The sequence below is a fragment of the Fukomys damarensis genome, unplaced genomic scaffold (assembly GCF_012274545.1).
Source record: "Fukomys damarensis isolate Sample0158 unplaced genomic scaffold, DMR_v1.0_HiC HiC_scaffold_37, whole genome shotgun sequence".
Lineage (NCBI taxonomy): Eukaryota > Metazoa > Chordata > Mammalia > Rodentia > Bathyergidae > Fukomys > Fukomys damarensis.
In genome coordinates this window covers 66592676-66612363 of record NW_022900949.1, presented here as the reverse complement: position 1 = coordinate 66612363, position 19688 = coordinate 66592676, and the positions used below count along the sequence as shown (strand labels likewise).

General features: G+C 32.8%; 1 protein-coding gene and 1 long non-coding RNA gene across 3 annotated transcripts in view; both read left to right on the top strand.

The window, feature by feature from the left end:
• Positions 1 to 3171, top strand: part of LOC104863060 (arylacetamide deacetylase) — an 11452-nt gene extending 8281 nt beyond the window's left edge. For both annotated transcript variants that reach the window (XM_010625323.3, XM_010625322.3), the window contains exons 4-5: positions 792 to 963; positions 2366 to 3171. In XM_010625323.3, coding sequence (XP_010623625.1) covers positions 792 to 963; positions 2366 to 2962 — 769 coding nt within the window. In that variant the 3' untranslated portion in view covers positions 2963 to 3171. The remainder of the gene's footprint in view (positions 1 to 791; positions 964 to 2365) is intronic.
• Positions 3172 to 3197: 26 nt separating this feature from the next.
• On the top strand, positions 3198 to 18621 carry LOC104863061. The gene is made up of 3 exons (XR_780484.2): positions 3198 to 3313; positions 12733 to 12916; positions 18267 to 18621. It is a non-coding gene; the product is annotated as an uncharacterized LOC104863061 (long non-coding RNA).
• The last annotated feature ends 1067 nt before the right edge of the window (positions 18622 to 19688 follow it).

Sequence of the window (19688 nt, the reverse complement as noted above, 5' to 3'; positions counted from 1 at the left end):
ATATATATTTACTAAATACCAATTACATGAATATCTTTAACAATAATGCTTCTGGAAGGTCAAGACTGAACAACTTATATGCCCTTTTTAAATTGGAATGTATTATTCATTTACTTATTATTTATTTACTGTGTTAAGAACATATAAAATCTACTTTCTAAGCCATTTTTTCCAACACACGTTACTGTTGACCTTATTATATTACTGTAAAACAAATCTCTACAGCATATTCACTTACTTGATTGAATCCACTGAGTAATTCCCCATTGTCCCTTCAATAATTCCTAGAAATCAATATTTTACTTTCTGGTTCTATGACTAACCATTTTAGATAACTAATATAAATGAAATTACTCACTTTTTGAATAATAGGTGGCGTATTCACACAGTGGAGTATTATACAGAAAGACAAAAGCACACAGAAATGTGTGTGAAGCTCAAAACTACAGTGTTGAATAATCAAATTCAATGGCATAGGTGTACATACCAAGTTAATTTATTTTAAGGGCAAAAATATACAAGATCTTTTGATGCTGGTAAGTTAGGTTAATGGATACTTCAAGAGTTGAGAAAAACTAGAAAACTTCTGTGTGCAGGCAAGATTCATTTTTATGATTTGTGGCTATATGGCTATATTTAGTTCTATTTCAAGAAGTTGTACACTTATTAAAGTGTAATATGTGCTGCTGAAGTGAGCACAAGAAGTTGTATGCTTATTACATGAGCATTTCTGGCACATATATTGTCCTTTATTTTTTTAATGACAAGAAAACCATGTCTTCTCTCCACAGCTACAGATTAGCACCTAAATATCATTTCCCAATCCAATTTGAAGATGTATATAATGCTTTAAGGTGGTTTTTACGCAGAAACATTCTTGAAAATTATGGCATAAACCCTGAGAGAATCTGTGTCTCTGGAGACAGTGCAGGAGGGAATTTAGCTGCAGCAGTGACTCAGAAGGTAAGATTGTCATCATTTCTATTTTTGAAAAATTGTTTACTTATAATTACTTAAATTCATGTGTGCAAATATAAAAGTGGCAATGCTTTAAATTAAAAAAATATTGCTAAAAATGCCTAATACATCAAATTTTCGCTGTTTGCTTTTTTCAATGTTCTTTTAACTTTCGTAGTGAAATAACAATAATCTGAGTAGATCGCTGAGTTAAACTTTGATATATGTCAGTAAAATATTACAGTAGCCATAGGAATGAGACGGAACAAAAACCGAAAATGACTTTTAACCATTTTGCAGATTCAGATGCATTCATTAATCTTCAAATGGATTAGTCTTCTATTACCAAAATATTCTGACTAGTTTGAAAAAATAACCAGCACATTTAAAAGTCCTAAAATATTGATAAAGAATATTAGAAATCCATAAACTTGAATTGTCTTAAGATAAAGGCATTTTCAAATGTCACCTTGACCAGTTCATTTGGTCTCTTGAAGCATTCATTTCCTTAAGAAAAATAAACCTCTCAAACACAGAGTTGTTCTGAGGATCACTTGCATAAATTTACATTAAAAATCTGGTAACATGATATGATCTTTATAAATGTTTTCCAAAATATTCAAAATAATCTATTTTGACCGTTATAATTAACATATAGACAGACTCCAAAAATTTCAAAATTTTAGGATACATTCAGTACCTATAATTTTATATAGAAATTATATGATATGTATTTTATAGTAAAATATGCATTTAGAAAACATAAAGCCACATTTTAAAGAATATATTCTCAAAAGGAATTGAAATAGTATAATGAAATCTTCTTGTGGATCACTTTTGTTCAACTGTAATATTTGTGCTTTCTGATTTTTTGATGACTGGTCTTTACAAATATTCACATATTGGGCCTGATATGGAAGAGTAATTTTCATGGAACATCTCACAAAGAAAGCCTTTCCAAATCTCTTACAATACTATTTCACTTTGGAATCAACGCAAAGTCAGAAATACTTCAGGGATCCTTTTTCTTCATGGCAAAACTTATACTCGGCTATTTTAATATACTTTTTATTCGAAGAGAAAAGTAATGAGGTTAAATTTACACAATACTTCTGTATATCATTTGTGGTTGAAAAGTTATGATGTAAGCCTACTAATTATTAGGTAGATCCCATTGCATTATTCCTAAAGAATATAGGGCAGATGATTTTTCTTAAGTCAAACATACGCTTAGTTGGGGGATATCTAGTTGTAGAATTTCTTTTGAACCCTGCAAACTTTATCGAGATGGGTGTAATATTTTGTTTATTTCTTAAGTGTCTTCTGAGATGCTGAATTCGTATATAGTCTCTCTTGTTGCAATTTGTAAAGGAAATAATTTGTGCAAATCATCTTAATTTCTCTTTAGCTCTTCAGTGATTCCGATGCCAATATCAAGCCCAAGATCCAGGCGTTAATTTATCCTGCACTTCAACCTCTTGATTTAGATTCACCATCATATCAAGAAAATTCAGATATGCCGATTCTGCCCAAGTCACTCATGGTCAGGTTCTGGAGTGAATACTTCACTAGAGACAGATCACTTGAGAAAGCCATGCTTTCCAACGAGCATGTATCTGCAGAATCCAGTCATCTGTTTCAGTTTGTTAACTGGAGCTCCTTCCTCCCTGAGAGGTTTAGAAAAGGACATGTTTATAATAACCCAACTTATGGTAGTTCTGAGTTAACTCAAAAATATCCTGGGATCCTAGATGTGAGGGCAGCTCCTTTATTGGCAGATGACAGCAAGTTGCGTGGTTTACCGCAGACCTTTGTCCTCACTTGCCAATATGATGTCTTAAGAGACGATGGACTCATGTATGTCACCAGGCTTCGGAATGCTGGAGTTCAAGTGGCCCATTACCATGTTGAGGATGGATTCCATGGAGCAATTTCCTTTCCCCAACTTAAAATTTCTCATAGAGTGATAAATCAGTATATTAGCTGGCTAAAGGAAAATCTATAGCAAAGTATGTATTCCTGACATTTCAAAATATACTAAATATCAAAGCATCATAAAGTAAAAATGGAATAAACTGGTGTTTTTGAAAGATCTGTTGAGAAGTTCTACAAGTAATATAATAATTCTTGCTGTAAATATCACTTCTGTATTTTTTCTTACTCAGAAGTATTTCATCCAACATTTGTCATTGTTTCTCTTATCTTACTTTTTTTTTTTTTTTCTTTTTCCAATACCGGAGATCAAACTCAGGACATTGCACTTGCAAGGCAGGCAAGGCGCCACTGAGCTAAATCCCCAGCCCCTCAACATTTCTCATTGTAAATGTGCCATTTCTGCCAACTCTCCTTGTATATGGTAAGTTTTACTTTTTAATACCTTTTTTTCTTGTACAGTATCTTTTTTGTGAGTTGGTAACCATTTACAATCACCAGAAGAGAAACATAAGAAAAGATTCTCTGTGTGTAATATAAACATTTTAGTCAAAGCACAGGGTTTGAAAGACTCCTAGTAACTGGTTGAGTCTGAAGTCCTTCCAAAAGTAGTTTACACAATACGGTACTAGTTTATTACATCTGTAAATATTTTTCCTTTGAAGCATTTTAAGAGTCCAAGTAATAAGAGTTATACTGTCCAATACTTACGATCACTAGAGGAATTAGCTACTTTGTATTTGGGGAAAGTAAAGAAAGTGAAGCTCATTCAAGACTGAAGATGTCTTCAGGATAGAAAATACTAAAAGCCACAGAATACAGAAGTCGAAGTAACTGACCTGCAATAAAAAGTCAGAAAAATTTAATCTGTCAAAAAGTCTATCTTTACAATTCAGAGTGGAAGACACCATGAAGTGGATTGTGTTTAAAGCCAGCCAAAATATTTGTATCGACCATGATTTATGCTGTTTCATAGTCACCTATCAACAGGTTTCCTCAAGGAGTTCCATCCATGTGGTTATCTACTACCTAATCCTCATGCTCTTCTCTCTTTGTATTTCACCATTCTTACTATATTCTGTTTGTAGTCGTGATTATAATACTTCTAGTACAATCGCATATATAATTTAGCCAAGGATGGAATAACAAAAAAGGTATATTTGAATTCATTCTATCTTCTCAGGAAAATAGTAACAATCCAGAAATTTTTATAAAAAGTAAACTTTTTATGAAATTTCTATAATCATATCACAAGACAGTTCTCTCAAAATAGAAATTTTGTAAATGGGAAAATTACATTACCATATATTAAGAAACAAAGCAATACTAAGCAATTAGCAGGTGATGCTACATGTAGCTGTAGAAATAACTTGTAAAATAACAATTGCAGGATAAATATGTCCTCATAAACATGTGTATACAATGAGAGCTAATAGTAAATACCATGAGTAGACATAAAATTTGTATATGTGGTCTCAGAGTGATTTTTTTTTGTATTATGTACAAACATAAAATGCTTTTATTACTGTACATAAATCCTCAAATTAATCTATGGCTGACACTTGCTATTGTTTTAATTAATTGTTCCTCAAAAGTGGTAAAATGTGGTACTAAAATCAACACCTAGAAGCAAAAAATCTTGACCAGAGAGGTTGGCACTTAATTCTCATTCTTTAAGTTATCATTGTACGTAAATATTTTTCACAATTGCCAAATCCAGAGAGCACATGCCTGGAATCTCAGTTACTGGAAAGCTGAAGTAGGAGGATAGCAAGTTGAAGGACAGACAAAGGAACTTAGTTCTGTCTCAAAATAAATGAAAAGGGCTGAGTATATACTGCGGTAGTAGTAGGCTGACACTGGCTCAGCACACACACACTCACACTCTATGAAAGCATAAAGCAGACAAACAGGACAGAAATTCAATTTATTGAAGTTTAGGCAAAAACTTCATGAAGAAAACCCTAATCTTCTGGGAAATAATACAAAAAATCAACCACTGGGATCTTACCTTATCTAAAACCTTTGGCATAGCAAAAGAAGTTACCAACAGAGTGAAAAGACAACCCGGAGTGGAAATAATTTTAGAAAGGTGCTCCTCAAACAAAGGACTAATAAGAACATATAAAAGAATATATGAAGAATTGGAAAAAAATCAGTCTTCTCAAATTTAAAGACCCAATTTAAAAATAGGCATCTGAAATGAATACACACTTCTCAGATGAAGTACAAACAACAAATAAATATATGAAAAGATGTTCAACATCACTGGTCATTCGATATGCAAATTAAAACCACTTTGAGGTTTCATATCACTCCAGAAAGAATAATTATTATCAAGAAATCAGCCAACAACAAATCCTGGTGGGGCTGTGGGGAAAAGGAACATTTTCCACTGCTGGTGAAAATGGAAATGTATACTGGTACACCCACTGTGGAAATCAGTGTGGAGATTCCTAAGAAAAACTAGGATTAGAGGTCCCATTTGACCCAGAAATTCCCCTTCTGGGCATCTTCTTGAAAGAATGAAAAGCATCATACCATAGCAATATATGTACAACCATGATTATAGGAACAGTATGCAATAGCTAAATCACGGAAACTACCCAAATGCCCATCAATCTATGAATGGATAAAAAAAGACGTTTTGTTTTATACAATGGAGAACTACTCAGCCATAAAGAAGGATAAGCTTGAAATATGTCTACGTAGATAGATGCACCTTAAACCCATATTCTTAAGTGAAATAAATTTGATACACAAGTATAAATATCACGCTATCTCTGTGGTGTGAGAAACTGCAAGGGTAAATAAGGACCAAAATGAAAATAGATATCGTAAAATAGAAAGAAATTGTTCAAAAGGAAATGGTAACTTGGGATGGGTAGGAGGAAGAAAAATAAAAAAGAGGATAAAATGTAAATGAAATTTTGTAAATAAGGAGAAGAGGGGTTGAAAGGAAAGGATGGAAATGAAAAAAAAAACAAAACTCAGTCATGTAAAGGTACAATTGCCTATGATAAATATGATCATTATGTCTATCTAAATGGTACCAATAAACAAAATTTTAAAAAAGCAATAAAAACTCTTTTGAAATTCGTGAAAGTAACATTACAAAAATTTGAACTATGTCTTGGTAAATGTGATAATATTTTGGGTTAACTTCATGTCTAATAAAGTTGAATGGCAATGATGATGAAACTTTCAAACGGTAATTTCTTCAGAAAGAAAATCTCCAACATTCAAATCATTCAGGAATTTCACTTTCAGATGTTTTCTAAAAACAAATTAAATTGAAACATTTTTACGAAAAAAGACTGCTACAGCTAGGTTCATTTCAGCATTATGATATCAGCCGAGTTTGTGAAGGGATTCCTTAACGTTTTAACGCTCCTTCTCTTTAAGTTCAAATAACTTAAAACTAGTATTCTCCTGAAGCCACTTCCAGACCTGGAGGTGAGGGTGAGGTTTGCCTTGCTCTTTGCTGCTTTAAGACCATTCCCTCTCCCCACTGTTTTGTTTGTATATAGCAAATTACAGCCTGCAGGCTGAACCCAGACTGTGCCCTGTTTTTGTACTCTAAGTAAATGATTGTTTATATATTACAGAGTTGTCCAAAAAGGTAGAGGATATCAAATTGGTCTTGGAAGAGGAGAAGGAGGAGTAAGAGGAGAGGAGGTAACATATTTTATCATGGGCTATTTTCAAAATAGCTTACAATCTTGCATAAAAATGCTACTCAAATTCTTCATTAGTCTACTTTGGGTTTCAAAAGATCTTATCATATTTTCTGTCAGTATCACACTACTCTCTTGCTAATCTCAGTACCAATCAAGACAGCCCATATACCAACTTGGACTCCCAGTTCCTGGGCATCCTTCCTCTAATAACTTTGTTATGTTGTACTTGAATAAAAATGCACTCATGGCTATGGTCTATCATAAGCCACGACCAAAACCTGCCTCTTCCATGTCAGTAACAAACACTCAAACTTTTTCAGTCAAGGTCCTAAATTTTTAGTAATATCTGAGATATTTGTAATTCATACATTAATCTAACATTTGACTTTTAGACACTGCTCTTGTAACTTCTTCTACTTCTCACTAAAATATGGTCTATGATCAAGAAGAGCATACCATCAGTCTCTTTGGTCTCTACCTGTCTACTTGGTTGTCAAAAACCCACCCTGCACATCTAGCTTTGCAGGTAAATATGGCTAAACAAAACAAGTAATGGGCCGAAATATCTTTCCTTAAATAAGAGAAGCCCTCAGCAATGTCATTAATGCTGGTTAATAATCATAATTATAATATGCTCCCTTCTTCTTCCCCCTCCCCAACCTTTGTCTCTTGGTCTCTTTCCTACTAATATAGTTTATCTCCTTCTTTAATCATTCCTTTATTTTGCTTTTGTTTTGTACTTTTAATTACTCAAATGAGAGAAGCCATAGTATTTAATCTTGTCTTTCTGAATTTTTTACCTAACGTATGTTTTCAGGTGCACCCATTCCCTGTAAGTGTTTCAAATTTATTGCCCTTTATTATCAAGTAGCATTCCATTCTGTACAGATACCACATTTTTTTATCCAGTCATATGTTGATAGATATGTGGAAGGCTGCTTCCAAGATTTAGATATTAGGAAGTGTGCTGCTGTAGCCACCTAAATATTTCTTGATTGAACAACTAAATGCATATGACCTTGGTCTAGTTACTTAACATTTTAAAACTCATTTATGAAAGAAAAGTAGTATGTTGGGTGGATTCATCTACATTTTATGTAAGAAACACTTACTATAGGGATTGGATCATAGAAGAGACAGTAAATTTTCAGTATTATATCCTTTACTGCACAACACTTTTTGTAACCCTGCTATCAAGAACTAAACTAACTGCTAGCATTTTAGTCTCCTGAATGACAATGCAAACTTTGTAGAGGAAAATATAATGATGATTTTGTGTTCTATATTCTCAACTCTATAAAAATATAATTATTTGTTTTTCTGTTTTCTAACATGCACTCTTACAACAAAGATTCTGAATCTTGTGTGCTTTGTGTGGATAATTTGGTTAAAATCAGAGAATTTGTTCCCAGTCTGTGGTTCCGTACACGCTTGTTTACAGCAACAATGAGAATGATCATTGGCAGAACTTGTTCAAGTTCCTATTATACTTTGAACCTCAAGGTTCACTGTGATTATTGTTGGAAAAGCAATGAAACTTTGACCTTACTCTGACAATCCTAAAAAGAAGCTCTATAAATAAAGTTTTTGGGTGGGTATGGAATATACCGGTTATTAAGTTCATTATTCAGACAAATCCCAGGGATTTATCAATTCTGTTTCTGAAGACAAGGAAACTACCCTGAGAAGAAAGAGTATATCGTACTCTGAGAAGAAAGCCAATGCCCTTCCTGACTGTGGGAGTTCTTTTAGCTAATATTAGATGATTACACTGCTTCCAGATAATTTTGAGGAGACGTGGAGACTAATGTAGACCAAAACAAAACTGAAAGCTTTTGTTCATTTGGTAGGCCTGGAAATTGTGAATTCAGATGTGCGTATGCATTGAAGTGATCTGAAGTTTTCCAAGAATCCGTTCTTCTGAATTATTGGTTTATTCACGTTTTCAGAATAAGGGTTATGTCTTTTGTATATTTGCTTTTTAAACACATGACTTGTTCATTAACTTGCAGTTTTATATATTGCAATTACATTTGCAAATATCAAGAAAAATAAACAAAATGTCATTTGAGTACGTGGTACAGAAAAATTGTTTTCATTGGGCAGCATTAATTTTGTGAATGTGGTAAGCCATTAAAATTTTTATCTTGGGTGTTTGTTGTTTGGTATTCATTTCATAAATAAAGCAGAAATTGCCTAGGTAGCAGAGCATTAGGTATAGAGTTTTATGAAATAAATTGGAATTAAGAGTATAAAAAATGCATAGAAGTAATTTCTCCAGAAAAATCTTCGCAGTCAGGATATCTGGCACCTAGGTTGGTTTAAGAGCGAACAACAAGGGGCAGAAATAGAAAGAGACTCTGCTGTGTCATGCAGATTGGTTGACTGCCAGAGCAGCTCTGGTGAGAGCAAACATAAAAGGTGTGGCCCTGTCTAGCATAATATGTGTTCCTATTATTCTAATTTATTATTTTAGTCATGTCATTTTTAAAGTTCTCCTTTCAGAAGTTAAGCTAAGGGAAGGTTGTATTTCACTTTATTCCTCACTCAATCAATACTTCAACTCTCTGTCAACTCCTAATAGGGAAACAAAGTTGGCCCATGCAAATGGACTTTTAAGTGTGGGATAAAATAATAAATTAGAAACAAGTGAGTGAATTATTTCAGATTATGAGAGTGTCTTAAGGGCGATAAAACAGAGGAAAAGAGACTAACTTCGGAAGAGGGTGGGCAGGTCTGGTGCTTTTGTGACAGGAAGAAGCTGTTTTGGAAGAGAAAATGTGTGCTAGTAGATAGGAAGAATGAAGACCAATCACTCTGAGTACAGAGGAAAAAGATTACCAGCAGAGAGAGCAACAGGTACAAAAGTCCTAACTTCAAAATACTGATAAGGCAAATAAGTCACATGAAACATTTTCAATTGATATAATTGCTGTAAATTAATTTATAGGGAAAATGCCATATAATTAGTGCTTTATGCCCAATGGTAGTAAGCTTTGATTTAATTCTGTGTATAATATGGAGCTACAGGGTAATTTTAAATGGCAACTTTATTTTTCTAATATTTATTCTCCTTGAACTACAGTTTGGGAGAAATTTGATTTTTTATTTAATTTTTAATATTACTTTTTATTATTCACTAATCATATTTCTAGTTTTTGAACTTTTCTTCCTCTCATTTTTTAGCTCTACTCCTTTTTACTTTTTTTCATGATTTAGGAACAAATTTTCAGAACACTGAAAGACACATTTTTAGCAAACTTTCTTATTTGTAAATGATTTCTTACGATTTGCTGTGGTCAATTGCCTTGATTCATTTGGCCTTCACATGGTTAGTCTGGCTGGCTTCTGACTAATTTTTGAGTGTACAGTCACATATGTTAGTAAAGAATTATGTCACTAGCTACATTTATACCACGAAGGAAGCATTGCTTTGCTGTGTTATTATATGTTATTATAAATGAAGAATCGAAAGCCAGAATCAAGTCTTAGATATCATTTTAGTTGTATAAATTTGGATTAATTTCCCAGTGCTCATTTTCTTCATCTATGAAAGAGTGTGATAACGTGATCACTTTCAGAGGTCTATAGAGTCATATTACTGTGACCGATTCTCATAAAGATCTGGTAATGCAATTTGGTTTTAAGATCAAAGGACAGATGGCACCTCCCTTTCTCTCCACCTATTCCTTCTCTCTCATTTACACCTCACTTGTGCAATCAGCTTTAAAAATTCTTGCCTGAATCAACAAGAGTTTTCTCATCACCAGGATACAAAGATACACTGGTACCTCCGCCTGGGAGAATTTTATTTTAATTATTATTTGATTAAATTTGTATAAAAAAGCCTATTCTTCAAGCTTCAGGTGGCACTCACTTACTGTCTGCTCTCAAATCACCTAGTCAGAGCTGAATCACAGTATGCACATTACTTGCAAACAGTTTACTTACAAAGATAGTACGCAGGTTCTTGGGAAGAGGATTTATTTGTGTTCATCCCTGGAAATCTTAGACAAGAATCTGACACAGTTTGTGGAATAAAGAAATAAATGCTTTACTTCTTTTAAACAAACACTGCATTCATAAGTACTGCTTTTTCTTAATGATTAAAACTAGATTCCTATCTCTCACCATGTTCTAAACTAAAATCCAAGTGGATTAACATCAAAACAGAAACACTAAACTTATTGGAAAGTAAATTAGGTAGAACTCTCAACATTGGCATAGGAGAAGACTTTATGAACAAATCCTCAGTAGCATGAGAACTTGCACAAAGAATTAACAACTAGGATCTCATTGTATTAAAATGCTTTTGCAGTGCAAGAGAAATCACCAATAAAGTCAAGAGACAGCCTAAAATGTAGGAAAAAAGCTTTACCAGCTACTCCTTAGACAAAGGACTACTACCTAGAAGACATAAAGAACTCAAAAAAAATCAGACCCCCAAATACAAAGACCCAATTAAAAATGGGCATCTGAAATGAACAGAAATGTCTCAGAAAAACAAGTAAAAGCAGCAAGTATATATAAGAAAAAATGATCAACATCACTGGTCATTGGAGAGATGCAGATGTAAACAACATTGAGATTCTACCTTATCCCAGAAAGAATGGCTGCTATCAAGAAATCAACCAATAACAAATGTTGATGGGACTGTGGGGAGAAAGCAACCCTTCCCCGTTGTTGGTGGGAGTGCAGACTGGTGCAACCACTATGGAAATCAATATGGAGATACCTCAAACAACTAGGATTAGAGGTTCCATTTGACCCAGCTATCCCTCTGCTGGGTATCTTTCCAAAATAATTAAAAGAATCATACTACAATGATATATGTGCACCCATGTTTTATAGTGGCACAGTTCAGGATAGCCAATACTTGGAAACAACCCAAATGCCTATGAACAGGAGACTGGATAAAGAAGATATGGTTTTTCTATAAAATGGAGTACTACTCAGGCAGAAAGAACTAGAAACTGAGACATTTATAGCTAAATCAATGCACATTGAGGCTATACTCAAGTAAAATAAATAAGACACAATTGAGTAAAAACTGAACAGTTTCTCTGGTATGAAAAATGAAAAATGTAAATTAGTTTCAAATGGTATAATTGGGAGTATGAAATATGAAGACAATGGCTAAAGGGGAGGGGAGAGGAAAGGAAATAAGGGACAAGAAACAACATGAACAAATTAATAAAAAGGATGCAAAGTCTTTGTAAATAGGGAAGGGATAAGAGGGTGAAGGGAAGGCTGGGTTATGGTGAAAACAGAAGAACTAAGATATATCAAGTAAAGGTACAAGATCCCAATCATAAATGTAACTGTACTGTTTGCTTTAAATGTACTAATAAACTTAATGGAACAGGAAAAAAAAATTTAAATCTTACTGAGTACATTAACTACTAAAAATAATACCCATTTGTGAATTTGAATGGGTAAGTTAACCTTTTTTAACAGATGTAAACTATTTATTGAATATTTGCCATCAATTATTGTTGAATACATTATCTTGCATGTCACTTTCTAGTTAAAATGTCAAAAATAAACACCAACATTTACGATTCTTTTAAGGAATGTTATATGAAGACACATTAGGCATACATTCTTTTGGTTTATAATTCTTAAAAGAATGACAACAGCAAAACATTACAAAATCTTCAGTGTGTGATTATTATTAAGCTACATTTTACAAAAATATGGTATAAAATGGCAATCCCATTCACCATCCTGAATTAGATCCCTGAAGGAAGTTGATAATTTATATGGTCAAAATTTAAAATTTATACATAAAGGCAGTTTAATACTACCACTAAAAAGTACAACTCTTAATATATACAACTTTGAGACCACAGTTTTGAAGGTCTGAAGTATCAAGTTGCTTTGATGAATTAGTTGGTTGGCACTTATGAACACATTTATTGCCTTGCCAATTTTAAAACACTTTTAGAATATCACTGAAGTACTTTACCCATTATTTCTTTTGATGTTCAAGTACCCTGTGGTTCTGGTACTGGTATTTCTTGAAGACATTCTTCAGCGTATCCTGAATTTCATTTATTGCACTAGCTTTAGCCTGGATTGTCTGCAGAAACCTCACTCTGTCAATGATCTCATCTGGGATCTTACTTAAAATTTGTTTAAGTACTTGTGCCTTTTCATTTAGGTCCTGGAATTCTAGCTCTGGTCATTCAATTGTATACTCAGAAACCCTGCGGTGAGTCCTGGTCTCCTGTGAGTCATGACAGCACAATGCAAATTGAATAATAAAGACAGGAAATCAGACTTAAGAGAAGAACCTGAGTTCTGGGTCTGATCAGTGCTGCCCTGGGAAGCATAGACTATTATTGGTAAGTTAACTTTTCAATGAAGTAACAAAAAATAAAAAAAACATGATTAATTCCAATAATATTTTCCTAAATATCATCTAAAGAAACTCTAGCCATTAAATAATGTTTATTAGGGCTGGCCATTTAGCTCAGTGGTGCCACACCTGCCTTGCAAGTGCAAGGTCCTGAGTTTGATTCCAGTACTGAAAAAAATAGTAATTATTCTTATTATCCTTAATTTAAAATTAAAAGCAAAAGAAAACCAGACAGATACAAACTATATCAGGAAATGTTTATATCTGTGCAGTCATGCAAACACTATGTTTTCATCATGATTTCTGCCTGTAACTCTTTGGTTATCTTGCTCAAGATTTCCTGCCCTCCTTGGACTGACTTTTCTCAGTAGCAAAATAATAGTGTAGAAGCTGGTCAGTATTTTTGAACACAGAAGTACAAATCTAATTACTCTACAAAATGCATCTTTTTTGCACCATTATGATGATCTAAATATAAATGTGAATTGGGCATAATTTAGGTGACCACTTTAGAAACACCAGGCAGAGCTAAGGAGCTAAAACATGAAAGAGAGTTTATCAGTAGCAATGTTTTCGAAGCTTTGTAATCCCTACAGGTGTTGTACATGTTTAAGTGACATTACAAATTAAGATTCATTGCTCAAATTACTTTCAGGATTTAACATTTTAAGTACATTAGTCACTTGATTAAACAGAGCTACCAGCAGAAGACAGCATACAAAGAAATACTGATTTTTCTCTATGATTTTTGGAAGCTGAGCTCTCACAAGTATTTAAAAGAAACAAACCAATTTAGAAGATATAAGACACATGAAGTTTAAAGTCAAGCTGTAACAAAAGGTCATCATAGTAGAAATGCTTGTTAAGATTTCATGAGGGAAAATAAAAGCCAAACATAAAAAGTATTTGCGGCATCAAGATACTGAATCCAGCAGTCTTAATAGTTTTAAAGAAACACCTTTCCTAAGTACCATAGTATCCTCAGTTTGGGACTTACCCTTTCTTTAGTCTTGCATTCAAATCCATGATCTTAAGTTGTTGGCTCATTTGATAAATGAAGTACCTTGTTTCAAAAACAGAGGATGGCTCACCAAATAGTATTTTTCTTTTTGTAGGATAGGTAAATTACATCAACCTGTCTCAGAGAGGGTATTGCATAAATTTCAGAAAAGTGGACAACTGGAAACAAAACTCAGTTGGATGTTCCCAGAATTTCTACAAAATTTATCTTGAGTAGTTTATCCTCAATGGTAAATTATTTCAGCTATATTAAATTAGACCCATTTTATAGTCTGTGGGATTGTAAAGCAATCCTGATATTTGGATTTAAGATCATGTAGATAACAGAAGATTCAAAGATTTCAACATTCTGAAGTCATACATCAGTAGTCACTTTTTCCAAATGACTGCTGCAGAAAAGAGAATGCAGCACAATAGCATATAGCAGGGGGTCCAGTAGCTGTATTGTTTTAGTCCGTAAATGAATCCACATACACAATAACAGCTGAACTATAGTTAATTAATCTTACTACAGTCATTCTGTGATTTTTTAAAACCCGCATACCACTGTACTACCTTCAAGTCTGATTGAATTATTATTTAAAAGAATAATGTCCTCTACCTTTGAAATTTTCATTATGCCAATAACTCCATGGCATGATGAATCAAGATGATTATAATTTATTCTATTAGAAGTGGTCCCATTCTTGCTTTAATGATTAAATAGTGAGGAGTACATTCAAGAGTTCTTCTCAGTTCCTTGATAATAATTATTTAGAGCTAATGTGGAGGGACTACTTTACTTAGACTCATCACAAGTAGCCATTCAGAAACTGGTGTCATGTATGTGCCATGTACTTTTAGATCTCCCCACCCATAGAAACCAAAATCAGTCTAAACAAACATCATTTTTTAATCTAATGATATGGTTTCTACTATATTTGTTTGACTAGATTAGTTTTTAAATCCTCAGGAATTAAGCTTCTTTTTGAGTAAGTGTCCAGGATTGGGGATGGTGGTGGCAGATTTACATTGCTGAGTTTATAATTTTTCATTTTGCAAGCTTTTCATTGCATTCAATGCACCGCATATTGTTGCTGTATTTCATGTGGCTTTCTCAAGGGCACCGTTGATGACCTGCATTTTAGAGGGTTTCATCTTTAAAGTGGCCTCTCTATGAGAACTGGGCAAAAATATATATTTTAATACAGTTTATAGTTCTGTTCAGTAGTTTGCCAGTTGTTTTGTCTTTCTGACATCATGGTTTTATTAATTGCTCTGTGGACCTCTGCAACTATATTCATCACTACTACTCAATGAAGTAAACACAGCCCTGCAACTTCTACATGGATTCCCTCAGTGTAGATATTATTAGAACCACTGAAATTAAAAAGCATGTACTAAGCACAGCATTTCTCATGATCACCCTTTGATTGCTAATGACAGCCCCTACAGAGGTTTTAATGATGCCAGAGAAAAGAGTGTGTTCTCGAACCTCCTGAAGTTTCTCTTCAGGGAATAAGGTGATAAATTCAAAATAATCAATTCATTTTAAGGCATCTATCTGTCCAAGACTATTTTTTTCTTTCTTCCATGTTATGTGGAGAATATTCTGCAGTTACAGCAAAATTTGATTTAACACTACCTGTGAGCTCTTCAAACTGTCAGTGAAGGAGGTCACCCTATGCCAGTTCACTTAATAATATGATGAATCGAAGACTGGTATATTACTTCTTTCCTTGATGTTCCAGTATATTTAGACTCTCACACATCCATGTCATTTCTCCTCGTACAAGAACCTAATGTATTGGAATATCTTCCTTCTCAGCCACTCTATACTCTTTTCCTGACTCAGATATTATAGTCATTCTTTTGGTATCTACCAGGATTTTATCACAGCCTTTCAATCTGCAGGCAAAACAAGGTAGTGAGAATATTTGAAAAACTCATTTAGGTGATCCAATTATCAGATCTTTGAAAACTGGAAGATAAATTCTGAGACAGGTAATGAAGAAAAAATGATATTTCTGCAGAATAGACAGGTTTTATGGAATTTTTAAGTTTAATATGATATAATAAATTATACAAATCCAAAAAAAGTTATTAATCCAATATTCAAGAGCTCATTATTCTTTACCACCTTCTAAAGACTAGAAAAGTTGCTGGATTTCACTTGTGGATGTTGGGTTTAATTTCAAATATATTACCCAGTGGTAAAAGCTGTAGTTCCATCAGATCAGAGGTAGCTATCATGGATAATGCTAGAAAGTGAACACATACAGTGTTGCTGAATTTACAAATCTTTCTTCAAATTTTCCATTTTATTTGGTATTTAAAAATACTTTTCAACAAAATATTTACTTACAACAACAACTTCTTGTCTCAAACAATTTTTGTGTGGTTTAGGGATGAAAGGAACCTTCTATTAAACTTAGTTGTACAGAAATCAAAGCATTGTTGGGCCTGTGGATTTAATATATTTTTTCTTGGAAACACTACAAAGTTAATTCTTATGCTCTTAGCCAATCTGGTAGTCTCTAGTTTTTTGATGGAAGACATAGTCCATTAATATGCATTCATATTGATATCATTGGAACTATAGATAACATTTTACTATATTATTTCTATTAGGCTAAAGTCATTTTCCTCTTTTGAGCATCCCCTGTGCTAAAATATTTTTGTGCACTAATCAAAATCTTTATTGATTTTTAAAATACACTTGAGTTATTTGCATCTTAGTATCACTATGAATTATAATATTCAACTTTATTATAATCTCCTGATGAGTATGAACATAAAGTATAGCAACCCTCTTGCTGACAGCCTCCATTTTCTACTGCTTCTTTTAAATATCAGTATGGTACATTTTATGACTATGTAAGGAATAAACACAACAGTTAAGAGAAAATCCAAACAGGCAGGTGCACACACAAGTAGATAGAATGTAAAAGCATGGTAAGGTAGGTCATAAAAAGAGTAGCCATAATAATTCTGGATAGAAGTTTTAGTATCGATCAAAACAGACTTACAAAACAATTAATGACTGAGGGAGATATTTGCACAGAATATTTTATGATATGAACATATTTTACTATTTTAATGCTTCTTATTCCTTCTCATGGTTGTTACTTTGTTCTAAAATTTCCGTTTGGTGGAAGGACTTTAGCATTATTGGAGGGATAGCTCCACAAGCTACCACATCCCTTGATTTTGACTTAAATAGTGATGACTTAATTTGCCATCATTTTGAGGCATAGTTTTCCTGAGCTCATAATAAGAAACTTCCTGTGTAAGAATAAATTTTCCTGCAGAACTTTGCACATGTAATTCCAGTACTCTTGGGCTTATTTGGTTGAAAATCATCTTATCTTTGAAATATACTTTGAGGTAATCTTATTTGAAAATAATTTCTAATAGATTTTTTGAAATTATATATATATATATATACATTATAATATGCACTTTTAATATATATTATGGCTTATTCCTCACACAATCTTATTATTCCAAAATTATTTTGATGATTCTAGTATATAAATGGAGAAACAATTCAAAGAGACATTACTTAATTTACAAAAGTCAACTAACACTAAAGATCACATTTAAATCTCAGCTTTATCTCAAACCTTTCTTATTCACACTGGTATGTAGAATTGACGAAAAATTTCATAGCAGTAATCGTATCCTTAACATGCTATCTTTTAATTTTATTCAAAGCCCTTCTGGATCATTCTTTGTTGGTTTCCATTTACATAACTGTATCATAATTTTCTCTTTACCTCTGCAATAAGAAGAGTATGTCATTTTGTATGTGCCATCTCACACAACTTTGTAGATTAAATCATTATGACTATAGCAAACAAACTGCAGTTTTCACTAATTATCATGGCAACTGAGAGCATTATCATGTACAAGGCCATGACTTAAAATCAAAGCAGCACAGAAACTGTATTCACTGACAGGTAAATATAATCCAACAAGTCTGACATTTTTTCTGTCTTTGTAGATCACAACTATATAAAACTAAAAGAAAAAATTTTAAACTACTCAGACTTGAAAAATATATTAATGGTTATTTCCTTGGGCAGAAACCTTACAAATGTATTTTTCTCTTTCTTCATAATAGAAACAGTACCAAAAGATACCTGTGGCCTGCACAGGTATGAGAAATTCAATAATGAATCCCAGATGTTAGTTTTTGCAAAAAGCAGCTAGAATCCATAGGAATGAGTGGACAAAAAGCAAGAATTAGTGACTAAGTATCTAGTTGTGCAGAAGAAGAAATGATGCAGGAAAACCACACAGCTTATGCTGATATGTAGATGCTTACATTACAGATAAGAAGAGCACAGTTTCTTGCTGGGAGTGGTGAAAGACTCTGGAGCTGATTTTGATTATACAGACTTCTTAGAAGAACCAGAGTATGAAAAGGAAACTTTTATGTTGTACTTTCCTGTATCCTGCTGATGCCTACTACTAACACAAGTTATCTAATCTGGAAGGCAACAAGGCTCAGAAAACATAGGTAAAAGAAACCTGTTTCCAGAATGAAAGAAAAGAATATAAAAATGTTTGGTCATAAGTAGAACTATAGTAATGATATTGTTTCATATTATAAAAATCAAAATATACTTGCACATAGAATACACATTAAAGTAAGTAAACAAACTATATATGAAAATAGTACCACCACAGAGGATAAAATTAAATTTCTACAAATTTCTTAAGTATATGACTCAAATACCTGAATTTTAGGAAATAACATTGATAATGGAATTATTGTTAATTTGTTTATTGATATTATGATACTTTTCATATTTCTGTGTAAATCAAATATGAAATAATTTCATCAATCATATTTTTACAGTATCAGGGTAATGAAAACATAGGTACTGTAATGTGTAGTGAAACATGAAAATCCAGGCTGTCTTGTTCTGAAGAGAACATAGAAGGAATAAAGTCTAACTACATTTAAGAAATTGATTCTTCATTAGTAATAAGGAACAATTGTTATAAAATAGGATAATTATTTGTCTTTGCTCAATAAATTAAACTCTGCAAGGAGCCTCTTTTACTTTGGACATATACAGTATTAATTACTCTATCTTCATTAGGAAAATTAAAGGACAAAACCATTATTATAATTAATATAGCCATACTTACTATTAAGAGTTTATTACTTGCTGAAACAGGACTACTAGAGTGTTCCCAAGGAAAATAAGTCAAAGATTCTCTCAATGATAAAAGCTTAATATCTAGGAGCATGAGGGGGAGTTTTAGTTATAATAGAAGTAGCTCCAAACCACTTAGGTATTGTGGATATTACACAAGATACACATCAGCACAAAAGATTTAAATAAACCACACATAAAAAGACCATCGCGCAGGCATGATCCGGAAAGAAGACAAATAAAAATGGTTATTATGTCAGTGTAGTAAATGACCACTAGTTTGTTGCATTAATTTTTTTCATTTTTAATATTATGATATTGCATTTATATTCAAAATGAAATGAATGCAAACACTGTATGAGGTATGATTAAAGTATACAGAAAAATAGATGCATATATGTATATAGACATATATATATCCTTAACACACACATTGCAAGTAGGTTACTGAACTTATTAAAGTTCATTTATGGAGGAACAGTGGTATTGACCCAGTAGATTTAATATATGGGCATATTTATTTATTTATTTATTGTGAGTTACTTATATTCTAGATTTTAATCAGCTGTGATAAGGTGAAGTGGCTCA